General features: G+C 23.6%; 5 protein-coding genes across 5 annotated transcripts; 2 read left to right on the plus strand and 3 right to left on the minus strand.

Moving 5' to 3' along the window:
* Positions 1-748: 748 nt before the first annotated feature.
* PCHAS_0812900 (conserved Plasmodium protein, unknown function) lies at positions 749-1,887 on the minus strand (the record flags this gene model as incomplete). Its single annotated transcript, XM_016797849.1, has 5 exons — positions 749-781; positions 879-1,085; positions 1,243-1,282; positions 1,410-1,557; positions 1,683-1,887. 5 exons carry the CDS (start codon positions 1,885-1,887, stop codon positions 749-751), a joined length of 633 nt encoding a protein of 210 aa, XP_016653762.1.
* Positions 1,888-3,860: 1,973 nt separating this feature from the next.
* PCHAS_0813000 (conserved Plasmodium protein, unknown function) lies at positions 3,861-5,066 on the plus strand (the record flags this gene model as incomplete). The annotated part of the gene is made up of 1 exon (XM_016797851.1): positions 3,861-5,066. The coding sequence occupies one exon, from the start codon at positions 3,861-3,863 to the stop codon at positions 5,064-5,066; it is 1,206 nt and encodes a 401-aa protein (XP_016653763.1).
* A 528-nt stretch (positions 5,067-5,594) lies between these two features.
* Positions 5,595-8,426, plus strand: PCHAS_0813100 (GTP-binding protein, putative; the record flags this gene model as incomplete). The annotated part of the gene is made up of 1 exon (XM_736451.2): positions 5,595-8,426. One exon carries the CDS (start codon positions 5,595-5,597, stop codon positions 8,424-8,426), a length of 2,832 nt encoding a protein of 943 aa, XP_741544.2.
* A 161-nt stretch (positions 8,427-8,587) lies between these two features.
* On the minus strand, positions 8,588-9,361 carry PCHAS_0813200 (conserved Plasmodium protein, unknown function; the record flags this gene model as incomplete). Its single annotated transcript, XM_736452.1, has 1 exon — positions 8,588-9,361. One exon carries the CDS (start codon positions 9,359-9,361, stop codon positions 8,588-8,590), a length of 774 nt encoding a protein of 257 aa, XP_741545.1.
* Positions 9,362-10,539: 1,178 nt separating this feature from the next.
* Positions 10,540-12,105, minus strand: PCHAS_0813300 (inhibitor of cysteine proteases, putative; the record flags this gene model as incomplete). The annotated part of the gene is made up of 2 exons (XM_016797852.1): positions 10,540-11,537; positions 12,039-12,105. 2 exons carry the CDS (start codon positions 12,103-12,105, stop codon positions 10,540-10,542), a joined length of 1,065 nt encoding a protein of 354 aa, XP_016653764.1.
* Between the last annotated feature and the right edge of the window lie 566 nt (positions 12,106-12,671).

Below are 12,671 nucleotides of genomic sequence, written 5' to 3' on the forward strand. Positions count from 1 at the left end.
AAAATAATAGATAAAGAATAACTGAGATTTTTAATTAGTGTATTTTAAATATTTCAAACACGCACCATATAATAATTACTACTACTGTATTGTCTTTAACATGATTTTTATTATTCCTCTCATATTAGGAGTAAAGCATTTTTATTGGAAAGGGCTTCGTTTTGTTTTTTTTTCAATCATATTTTAGTTACCATTTTCTTAACATCATTTTTTATATTTTTATTTTTGTAATGAATACCCATGAACAAGTAACTGAACATACAGTATGTTCTATAGGAAGGAGGAGCACATTAAATTATTACACAAATGTATTTTTTTATTTATTTTTTTTTAAAACATACAAATTCATATTGAAATATAGACTATAACACAATAATAGTTTTGTCATTTTGCAGTTATAGAAAAATTGGCTAAGCCTTACAAAAAAAATAGTCACCATTTTTATAGTGACATTTGTAACACAGAAAATTATGATATAATAAAATTTTCTTTGGTTTTTACAAATTTTAATTAATAACGATGTAAAAATGGAGGGGAGCGAAGGTATTATCCTCCGATGGTTATATGTTATGTAACTCATTATATATCTATAATATGCTGGGGTAATAAAGGAGAGGGCTTCTTTTTATATTGTTTTCCTAATATGTGTTTCTTAAATTATTAAAAATTATGCTTAAAAAGAGTATGCATGGAGATACACATATTTCTTTTGTGTGTTTTTGTTTTTCTTTTTTCAAATATATATTAACTATATCTTTACTTCTTTAGACATTTGACCAGCCTAAAAAAGAAAATAAATCTGTATTTATAATATATCACTACATAAAATAGGAATGTAAATTATATGTAAAAATATAATTATGCTTTTTTCCATATACCTCATTATTTTTTTTTATGTTATTGTCCTCAGCTTTGGTGGCATTGAATATTTGGTTAGTATTCTTATATCGAGTTTCCTTAGAAAGGTCCTTACATTTTTCTTTATTAACTTCTTTAGAAAGTTCTATTTTCCCAATAGTATTTTTTACAAGGTGCGAAGATTTTTCATTCACCAATTGCTTTTGTTTTAAAGTTTTGCTATATTTCTAAAAAAATGAAATATCATATATCGAAACGAACATACATTTAGGCATATTTATAGATGTATCCATACATGTGTATTCATAAAATTTCGACAAATCAAACAAACACATCAATTAATGTCTGTTGCTTTGAGTTGTTATTATTTTTTCTATTCCTTACATTTTTTATTTCGTTAATATTTTTTGCCATTTCCATTTTCCTTGAAAAAGTTAAAATTTGAATATTTATTTAGTTCATTAACTTACATATAGTTGTTTTTTTCATTCAATTTTTAAAATAAATAGACAAATGCACGTTCAACATTGTGTTAAGAATTAGTATGTTACTTTTTTTGTTCCATGTTTATATTTAATTTCACTTTTTGGATATTTTCTGATACATTATTTATTTGACTATTAATGGAACCATCAATTCGTTTGTAATATTTTAACTGTTCATCCATTTTCACATTTTCTTTTTTTATGATTTCTAGTTCTAAGATATATTTTGAAAAGGATTTATGCTCATATATATCAAGCTTCGCATGTGTATAGTTATATAAAAGAAACATTTATATATACACACACATATATACATGTTGTATACATTATGGATATTACCTTGCTTGAGGACTAACAAATCATCTTGTTGTTTTTTAATTTTATCTTTTTCCGAAGTTTTTAGTTTCTCTTTATAAATTAATATTTCATGAACTTTTATTAAATCTTTTAATTCGAGTACTAACCCCCCAATATTATTTGAAAACGATTTCAAATGGTCATATCTTTTTTCTATAGATAAACTACATGAAGTGATATTTTCCATTTTTTAGATATTCCTTAAATAGTACGATATAGCATATAATTTAATGTGCTTTATTATAAACACCATAAAATATTTTATAAAAATATAAAAATATAGACAAAATTGATAATAATAAAATACGATAATTTGAAATAACCATACCCCTATGTATACATATTGTTACAATTACAAAAACATGGTTCATATATAGACATATTCACATGTATATAAATATAAAGCTCTAAGGCTAGGATAAATAAAAACATCGAATTAAAATTCGTTTTATTCACTATTTCCCGCATACCGTATATGCTCTGTAAATACATACATATATTATTATGTTTTTTTAATTAATAAAATAGTGTCTTTTAAAAAGTTATGTTTTGTTACATATAGAAGTTTTTTCTTTTAAATATATTTTTTTGTGAAGATAGTGAAAGAAATATTTACATGCTTAGTTAATAACAAAAATATTGTCTGTATTGTTTGGTATAATTCACCTTTCTTACACCTTTTATTTTTTTTTGAGCTAATTATAGCGAACAAATGTATTTCATTATAAGACAATATTAATAAGAAAATTAAAAATATAATTTTTGTTTGAATGATTAGCATACTAATTTTAATAAGATATTTTCACATTTTTAATATGATTTTATTTTACATTTTTATAGTTATTAAAAATATTTCCATTTAAATATATATTAACAGCTATTTATATGAGAAAATAAACCTACACATTAATCTCTAATAATAATTTTATAATATATACAACTATCCATTAAAAATGTCTGACGCAATTGACACACAAAGAATGACAAGGTAAAATCTATATTTTAAAAATTATTTTAAGCATACACAAGTTTATTATCCATATATTAGCCTTTTTAGTGTGTTAGAAATTTTAATATTACTTTTTTTCAAATGTTTATTTATATGTATTCATATATTATATATATTAAATTTTCCATTAGGTCGATATAAAAGAAAAATTTATTTCCAACGAAACAAAAAAAATTAAAATACGTTTAATAAAAAAAAGTAATAATTCCCCCATTTGTTAATAAAAATAAATATTATAAATTAAATTTAAGATACACAATGTGTATACATATTGGCCTTTCTCGTAATTTTTCGAATTTTATTTATAAAAAAAATTAAAATAAATGAAACTCATTTGAAAATCAATATTTTTGCTTTCCTCTCACAAATACAATTAAGTGTAATTTTTTATGGATTCTTTAAACTATTTTTTGCCACTTTAAATAAGCAATACACAGCACGAAGAAAATTAAAAAAATATTAGAGCAATGATATTCATCAATTATATTTCTATTAAAGGAAAATAAAAAAAACATATATATTCTTTTTAATAATAACTTTATTTTGGAGTATTAATATATATGTAAATATAAGTAAATTTTGTTTATAAACTGTAGATACGATATATTATTAAAACGAAAAATGTGATTTCGTAATAAGGGTATATATATATTTATACTTGTTTACATATACAAACATATTTTGAAATGAATTAGTATAACTTCAAAAAAACAGAAAAGGGAGAAGAAATAAAGAAATAGCATAACCAAGAGTGTTTTATTTTATGACAAACTAAGAAGTGGGGAACACACATAAATTATATACATGTGTATTAAGTAGACCTTAATGGCAAATACAGTTTATTATCACTAAACAATAAACTATGTGGTGGTAAAAAGCTATAAATATATTGAGAGAAGATAGAGCAATAATAAAATAGTTTAACATTGATAAATTGTTTGAATGCACAAAATATAAGTATATTTTTTAATAAATTATATTATTTGTATTATATATAATATGTACACACTTTCAGTTAGCCAAAACTTGTTTTGTATGATAATAATGTGAATTTTTTAAATACCCACTATTTTGACCCCCGTGTCCTTTATTTTTGTTTTATATGGCATTCCCTTTCCCTTCTGTTCTTTTTCTTTCGTTTTTTTTCGTATATGTATATTGAAAAGAAGAGAACGTCATTATATTATATTGCTTTGCTATTTTTTTTAATATTTAAAATAAATTTGAATGAATGTAATTCCCAATTTTGGAATTCACCAATAGGAGTTGCAAAGCATTTAAATTATGAAGGTCGGAATGAACAAGCATGTAATAATGACATAGTAAAAAGAGGGTATACCAAATCTATTTGTAAACCTCCAACCAATAATAATAATAGAATAAGAAACCGAAAGTTGAACAATGTTTTAACAATAGAAACTTATGCAAATGAACCCAGGAAAAATGGACAAACTAAGAACAACAAATATCATTTCCTCTCAAATCAGCATAATATCATTAAAAATGACAATAACATAGCTTATAAAAATTGGAAAGTGAAAAAAATATCGAGGTTAAACTATTCAGATAATAACATAAATGCTACACCATTTTATGGGGGGAAGAATGACACAAATTTAATTACAAAAAAATGGCAATTAAGGAAAAAAAATACAAATATACCTACATATTTAATGGCAAATGCTGGTGCTACAATAATGGATATAAATGTAACACCTGATATTTCTTCTCATATAGAAACAGACAGAACCAGACACATTTGCATAAAACCTGTAGAAAACAATACACCAAGTAAATTAAAAAGCAATGATGATGATCAAAAAATAAAAACAAATAAAAATGAAAAAAACAAAAAAAAACAGAATTCCACAAAAAGAGTTTTGTCCGAAGAATCTAAAAAAAGCATGAAGGAGAAACTTCGATCAATTATGATTAAAAAATGGAAAGATGCTGATTTTCGAAAAAAAATGATAAAATCCTTTAAGAAGAGAGGTGCCCATCATAATAAAAAAATATCAGACACCATAAAAAATAAATGGAAAAATGATAAAGATTACAAATTGAAAACATTAGAAGGGCAACGAAAATATTTTATAAAAAAATGTAAAAGTAATAATGCTGTTTCAAACAAAACACGAGAAAAAATATCAAGATCTATGAAACTCTATTGGCAAAGTAAAAATAAATATAAAGGATCACAACCTAGTAATTCACAATCTATAGTAAAAAAAAAAAAACAAAAAAAAGTTTGGGAAAATATATATTCAATTATTTTGAATAAAAATGTAAATGATTTTAATAATTATCAAACATTTCATCACAATCTATCGATTAATTTACAAGCCGCTCTTGGCTAATTGAAGCAGATCATATCCGCTTTATACTGTTTTTTTGTGCATTATATTTTTTTCTTTTTTCGAATGTGTGTATGCCCATAATCGTTTATCCATTCATTTATTCAATTGCCCTTTAATACTTAATATATTTTTTTAATAAAAATGGGCTTATATTTTTTTTTATTAATATTGATATTATTTTATTTTTTTAAATAGTTATTTATTTTTATATTTCGTAAATAAACAAATAAACATAAAAAATTTTTTTTTCTATCTATGCAATTTAAATAATGTTACAAAAACAAAATGGCTATATAATGCCTTTCATTATCACTTTTATGTAAACTATTAATACAATGCTATACTTAGAAAAATGTTAGGAAATTTATCAATAGTTATAATCTTTAAATCTTCGAAAGTACTATCATATGAGCATTTATATATGCGTAACATATAGTAAATATGTGTTTTATAATTTTTATATGATTTAGTATACATAATATATGTACTGCATGTATGTATAATTTGGGGATTGTTTGACTCGTTTTAATGATTTACAATCTGAGCTTTAGAAGGATATTACGCATTTCTATATTTATAACATTCCTATTTAATTTTACATATGTATCCAATATTAAATATAATGTAATAAACAAAAAAAATGTATCCTTGGTCAGTGATACACTAAGTTGTCGAGAAAAGCGACAAAAATGGTGGTTACGAAAAACGCCTGCCTTTTTAAAAAGGCAAGGTTTTAGTAGTATAATAAAATGGTACAACAAAACACAGAATAATATAGGCCACCCCAAAAGCTCGATTTATTCATTAAATTATATTCCAAGCTTTAATCTCTTATTATTAAAAAAATGGGAAGGACTTATAAAAAAAAAAAAAATGAATCACAACTTTTATGAGAGAAAGCATAATAAAACAACTAGAAATAAAAGTTCAAACTGGCACATATCAGAAAAGGAAGATGTAAATGATTCTACTAAAGAGAATGATAGCAATATTTATAAGAATAACGAATCTAGTAAAAACCAATACAATGATAATAAAAATGGTGATGCCATCACCAAAGACATTATGCCAATTGAAAATTCAGATTTAAATAATGAAATGTTACACAAATCTAACATTGAGCAGAAAAATGTTCGTAACTTTTGTATCCTAGCACATATTGATAGTGGAAAATCGACTTTAGCTGACCGATTTTTAGAATTAACAAATACAATTAAAAAAAAAAGAATGCAAGATCAATTTTTAGATATGATGGCGCTTGAAAGGGAAAGAGGGATAACTATTAAATTAAAGGCTGTTCGTATGAATTATAAAAATTATATTTTTAATTTAATTGACACACCTGGACATTTTGATTTTTATCATGAAGTTAAAAGATCACTAAATGTTTGTGAAGGTGCAATTTTACTAATAGATGGGGGTAAAGGTATTCAAGCACAAACTCTTAATATATTTTTAGAAATAAAAAAACACAATATAAAAATAATTCCAGTAATAAATAAAATCGATTTAAATACATGCATATATGATAAAATATGTGAAGATTTGGTAAACAAATTTAATTTTAAAAAAGAAGAAATTTTAAAAATATCAGCAAAATATGGAAATAATGTAGAAAATGTATTTCAAAGAATCATAACAGATATACCTCATCCTCCTATAAAATCAAATACATTTTTCAGAGGTATTGTTTTTGATTCTTTTTATGATCAATATAAAGGAGTAATATTAATCGTTAAAGTGTTAAATGGGTTTCTAAAAAAAAAACAAAAAATCTATTTTATAAATAGTAAAAAAACGTATATTATACAAGAAGTGGGTTATTTAACCCCAAATATGAAACCAACTGATATAATATACCAGGGAGATATTGCATATATTTCTTCAAACATTAGAAATTTTGATGACATTGAAATAAGTGAAACTATAATCAATCATGATGTAATTCAAATTAATGAACAACAAAAAAAAATACATTTAAATATTAAAAAAAGCGATTTTTATAACACACTCACAAATACTGACCAACACATTTCTAATACCATTAATAGTGATATTGGTAATTCTGACAGCATAAATTTTGAAAATAAAGAAAATGAAAACTTAATAAATATAAAAGAAGCTCAATGTAATACAGAATATGATTTACATAATTCGGGCAAAAAGGAAGTGGCTATCGAAGCAGGCACAATAAAAGAAATGAACCAAATCGAAAGTCCATATATTGATACAGATAAAATACATGACGAAAATGAAGAATTCGAAGAAATAAATATAAAAGATATTGCAGCGGATAAAATAGACATTGCTTATCCATCTGTTTATTGTAACATATATAGTGTAAATGATAACAAATGTAAAGAATTGGAAGTCGCATTAAATAAATTGAAACTAAATGATACATCTTTTTCATTTAAAACGGATATATGTGAAACATTAGGAAAGGGTTTTAAATGCGGGTTTAATGGATTATTACATTTAAATATAATCCAAGAAAGAATCAAAAGAGAATATAATGTAGAAACTATTATTACAGCTCCTTCAGTAAATTATTTAGTAAAGGTAAAGGAAAAATATATAGATAAAAGGTTAAAAGCTAAGTTAATAGAAAAAAATTTTGATATAAATAGTATTAATATAGATGATGGAAATTCTGAATCGACGAAAAAAGAAACAAGCGAAAATAAAACACCAAGTGGAATGTTTTTTATGACCAGTAATTCAAATGATATACCTCAGAAAAATTATATTGAGCATATATATGAACCTTATGTTAAAACAAATATTATTACTCCTGAGGAATATCAAAAACATATAATGAATGAATGTTTTAAAAGAAGAGGAATTTTTATAAAAAAGGAACATATTAATGATCAAATAATTTTTACTTTTGATATGCCATTATCAGAAATTTTGATTAATTTTTTAGATGAAATAAAATCATCAACTAAAGGTTTTGGATCAATGAGTTATGAAAATTATATTATATATAAACAAAGTGATTTATACAAAGTTCATATATATATAAATAATAAATGTATTGAATCCTTGACATTTATTGCACATAAATTAAACTATCAAGAAAAATCTAAAGCCCTTGTTTCAAAATTAAAAAGTCTAATTAATCCTCATCAATTTTTGATTGTTATTCAAGCTGCTATTGGATCAAATGTTTTTGTTTCTGAAAAAATTAAGCCATTAAAAAAAAATGTGACTGCCAAGTGCTATGGTGGTGATATAACAAGACGCAGAAAATTGCTCGAAAAGCAAAATGAGGGGAAAAAAAAAATGTTTACTATAGGTAAGGTAAAGTTGCCTCCCGGTATTTTCACGAAGTTATTTAACATAAAGGATAAGTAAAACGACACACAAAAGCAAAAAACACATTCAAAAGAAACGAAAAGGTAAAAAGTTAAAGCATTATTACTATTGACAACTGTTGGTTTATCGAGAAAAGAGCAAAAAGAAAAAATGACAAGATGCATATACTAAAATATGTGTATATATATCATTGATTTTTTTTATTTTAAAATTTTTTTTTGTAACAATTCATTTCTCACTGTATGAATTCTTTTCTTCAAAAAAAAAGACAAACATAAAAACATACTGCATGAGAACATATAAATAGGAAATAAACTATTTATATCATATGCATTTATTAATTTTTTATTATCTTTTAAAAGTTTATTATCATTTCCAATATCATTATGATTGCCACTGGGGTCCTTCTCTTTATGAGCATCTTCTACACATTTGTTCTTATCTGTTCCAATTTTATTAAAAATGGATAAGCTTGATGTAATTTTGCTAATATCGATATAGTTATACACCATATTTTGTATTTTATGGATTCTCTTTTTTAATTTATTAATTAACTTGTATTCTTCTAAGATTTCATTATTATAAATATATATTATGGGTTCTGATTGATTATAATTTTGTGGATTATACAGAATGCAAATATCTTTTTCTCTTGATACTTGATCAAAGATATTTTTTGTATAGGTATTTGTTTCTATATTTTGATCACCTTTTGCCGTTTTAAATAAGTTCATGTATATTTTATATTCTTTATCATTTCCAATCCTTTCATTATTTATAAAAAAGAAATATTTTATATTTAAGTGGAATGATCCACCTTGAAAATGTTTTGAATATTTTAATGTAACATGATCAATAGATCCATTTATTTTTGCCCAGTTTTTTTTCGTTCTATTCTCGTACATTAAATAGCAACTTAATGTTAGTCCATATGAGCCAACTATAAGAGGTGTGACTGTTTTTATCTTTTCCATTTAATTAAACAATTCACTCCATAGTATATTTAATAATATTCACCAGAATAGTAAAGCTATGTTGCTAAGGTACTTTTTAAAATGGCTTTATAATATCACGTTGTTTATTATTGTCACTTTATTTCATCACTTGGCTATTTTGCTCTTCCCATTTGGTAAACCTTTAAGTTACCCTTCCGCTTTTTAAGTGTGCTGGCTTTTTTATATATTATATACAAGCGCTTTTCTTACCCAAGCATGCATATTATACATATTATGCATATTGTGCATATTATACATATATATATATATTATTCTACACAAAGTTCCGTACTTGTGGAAATGTGGGAGGAAATTAAAAAGGAGTATACTAGGTTATATCAATTATTTTACAATAAAAATATGACATCAAAATATATATTTTTCCATCTTATAATTTCTACATCCAGAAAAGGAATATAACACTTTGCCAGCTCCACCTACTAGCTATGTTTGCCAAAGAAATAAAACATTTTATACAAAATCGCAACATTATAATAACATATAATGAAAAAATATTCAAATAAATTGCCTAGTAAAAAATGAAATCAAATAAATATTTCGTTAATTACATTATTTATTTTTATCAAATGAAAAAAAAACATTTCTATAGAACTTATTTAAAAAAATATATTTTTTTTGGATATTTTGATGTCGGTCCCGTGTATTATTATATTATAATTTTCGTTTTTAAATTAAATTTTTTTCCCCAAACAAATTTCTTTAATTATTATTAATCACATATTTTTATAATTTATGATTTGTTAAAAAAATTCATAAATAATTGAATTATAAATATAATTATATAAATGCACATACACCTATGTAATATATTGACGGATCCTATCTAAATTAATCAATTTGATAATTATATACAATTACAAATTAACGCATTTTTTCCGATAAAAATAATAGCATAGCCATAATAAAATTAAAGACATATACAATGATTAATATTAAAAAAAAATGCTTAAATATTATTATTTCGAAAAAAAAAAATAGATAAAATAGTACCCTAATGTTATGTGGGCGCATAAAAAAAAAAATTATAATCACATATATTATATACGTATATATGTGTGTTTGTATGCAGCGATGCATATCAAATCAAGGTAGAGCATACAAGCCCCTTTTCACAAAAATTATATTTTTTATACTCTTTATTGGACAGTTAAGTTAACAATTTTAGTGTTTGCTCCTGATGCTGGTGAAAATGGTCTATAATAAGAATAAACAACATAATATTTTCCGGGCTTATGTCCCTTAATTACACTTCGTACTGGTTCTGGGCCTCCAAGAATTTGCATTTTAGGTTTCTTAGGCTGGTTAGAATCATTTTCGTTTTGGCCTGATGAATTGTTTCCCTCACCGACATTTTTTGAACTATCAAGCTCATTGATTTTAAATTTTTTTGGTTGAGTAACAGAAATTTCTTCTGAAAAGAATTGTTTTTTAAGTATTTTTTTTGGGAATTCCTCTGGATTTATGGTTGGTTCATTTTTGTGTACTCCTAATAATACCCATAAATATCCAGTACCAGCATTTCCTTCGAAGTTAATACAGAATGTTTCACCAACAGATAATGATTTGTTAATAGTTTCTTGATTTGTTTGATTTAAAATATTTCCTAGTTTCATTGAATTATCACATTTTTCATTTCCAGTCAATTCATATTTACTATCAACTTTATCACTTTCATTCATTGTGTTGTTTTTTTCTAAATTACTATTAATATTTATATCTTTATTTTTATTTTCTGAATCTGCTTCCGATTCTGTTTCAACCTTTTCTGATTCTTCGATAAATGAGGAATTAGAATTAAGATCGTCAGATGGTTTGTATGAAGTAGTTGGGTACTCGGAATTTTCGTCGGTATCTTCGTTTTTATCAGAAAAATTATTTGGTGTAAAATTTAAGCTAAAATCGCCGATATCGTCACTAGAACCATCTCCAGGTATTATACTATTACCATTATTTGATTTTATTTTTTTTCTAATTAATAATATTGATTCTTCTTTATCACTTTCGTTATCGTCTGAATGTTCCTTATTAAATGGTATGACTGTGAAATTTGATGGAGATTTCTCTTTAAATATTTTCTTTGCGATTTTTAGCCAACTGGTCTCGTTTACAATATCAAAAGAGTACAGGTTGTTATCTAAGTACAAATCGAAAAATATATATAAATATTTTATATAGTAACATAACGATTGATATGCATAAATGTACAAAATATGCACCATATTATTAATAGAACTATATATGCACACCCATTTTAACACTTGATAGAGCAATGAAAACTAATTTAGCTTTCGTATATAAATATGAATAGTTAAAATAAAAGAACAATTTTATTCATAATATATAGCTAATAAGCTATAAATTTTATCATATATATATAGTAAGCAATCGGCCTATAACTTAATGAATTATATGGTCTCATGTACATGGGCAATCTGCATTATCATGTGTGCCCCCATTGCTTCATTATTCATTGTTTTTTTGTTTATTTTTTTCATATAATATAAGCATAATTTTTAATCAACATAAAAAATAGTTTCATTTACATGTAGAATATTATATATATGTATTTTTCCTTATTATATTTTATGCATAAGTCTTCATATTTAAAAAAATTATTTTGTTTTAATTATATTACCTTCACAATGTGATAAAAGGACTAGGGTGGAACATATATTAAGTACGAAAAAAGTTATACTTTTCATATTGAAAAACTGTTAGCTATATTTATACGTTTTTTTAAGCAAACTGTTAAATAAGGTAATTGTAAGATAAATAAAAAAAAGTATATATACAAAAATTATATATAAATATAAGGAAAAAATATTATATATATAAAAGTTAATTTTACATATAAAAATTATAATAAAACTGCATAAAATTTTAAATATATATAATATATTATTATGTATATATTTTTTATGTATATAATATATTTTTACTTAACGTGCCTTAAATTTTTTTCAAATATTTTATACTCGTACATAGTATTAATATAAACCTTCGAACAAAGGAAATGCATTCAAATATAAATGTAAATTTATTTTTGATATATAATGCATATACTGTGTGTTATTATATATATTTTTTTACATAACTCTATTAATTATATATTTAAAAAAAATTATATACATAATCAATTTTCATAAAAGCTAAAAAAAAGGTCTGGTACCCAGTTAAGCATCATATATTATTCAAATATAATGCCAACGGCTTTTTATATGATTAATATACATAATTATATATGCATGCAATATTGGTTTTGACTTAT

Source organism: Plasmodium chabaudi (genome assembly GCF_900002335.3).
Source record: "Plasmodium chabaudi chabaudi strain AS genome assembly, chromosome: 8".
NCBI lineage: Eukaryota > Apicomplexa > Aconoidasida > Haemosporida > Plasmodiidae > Plasmodium > Plasmodium chabaudi.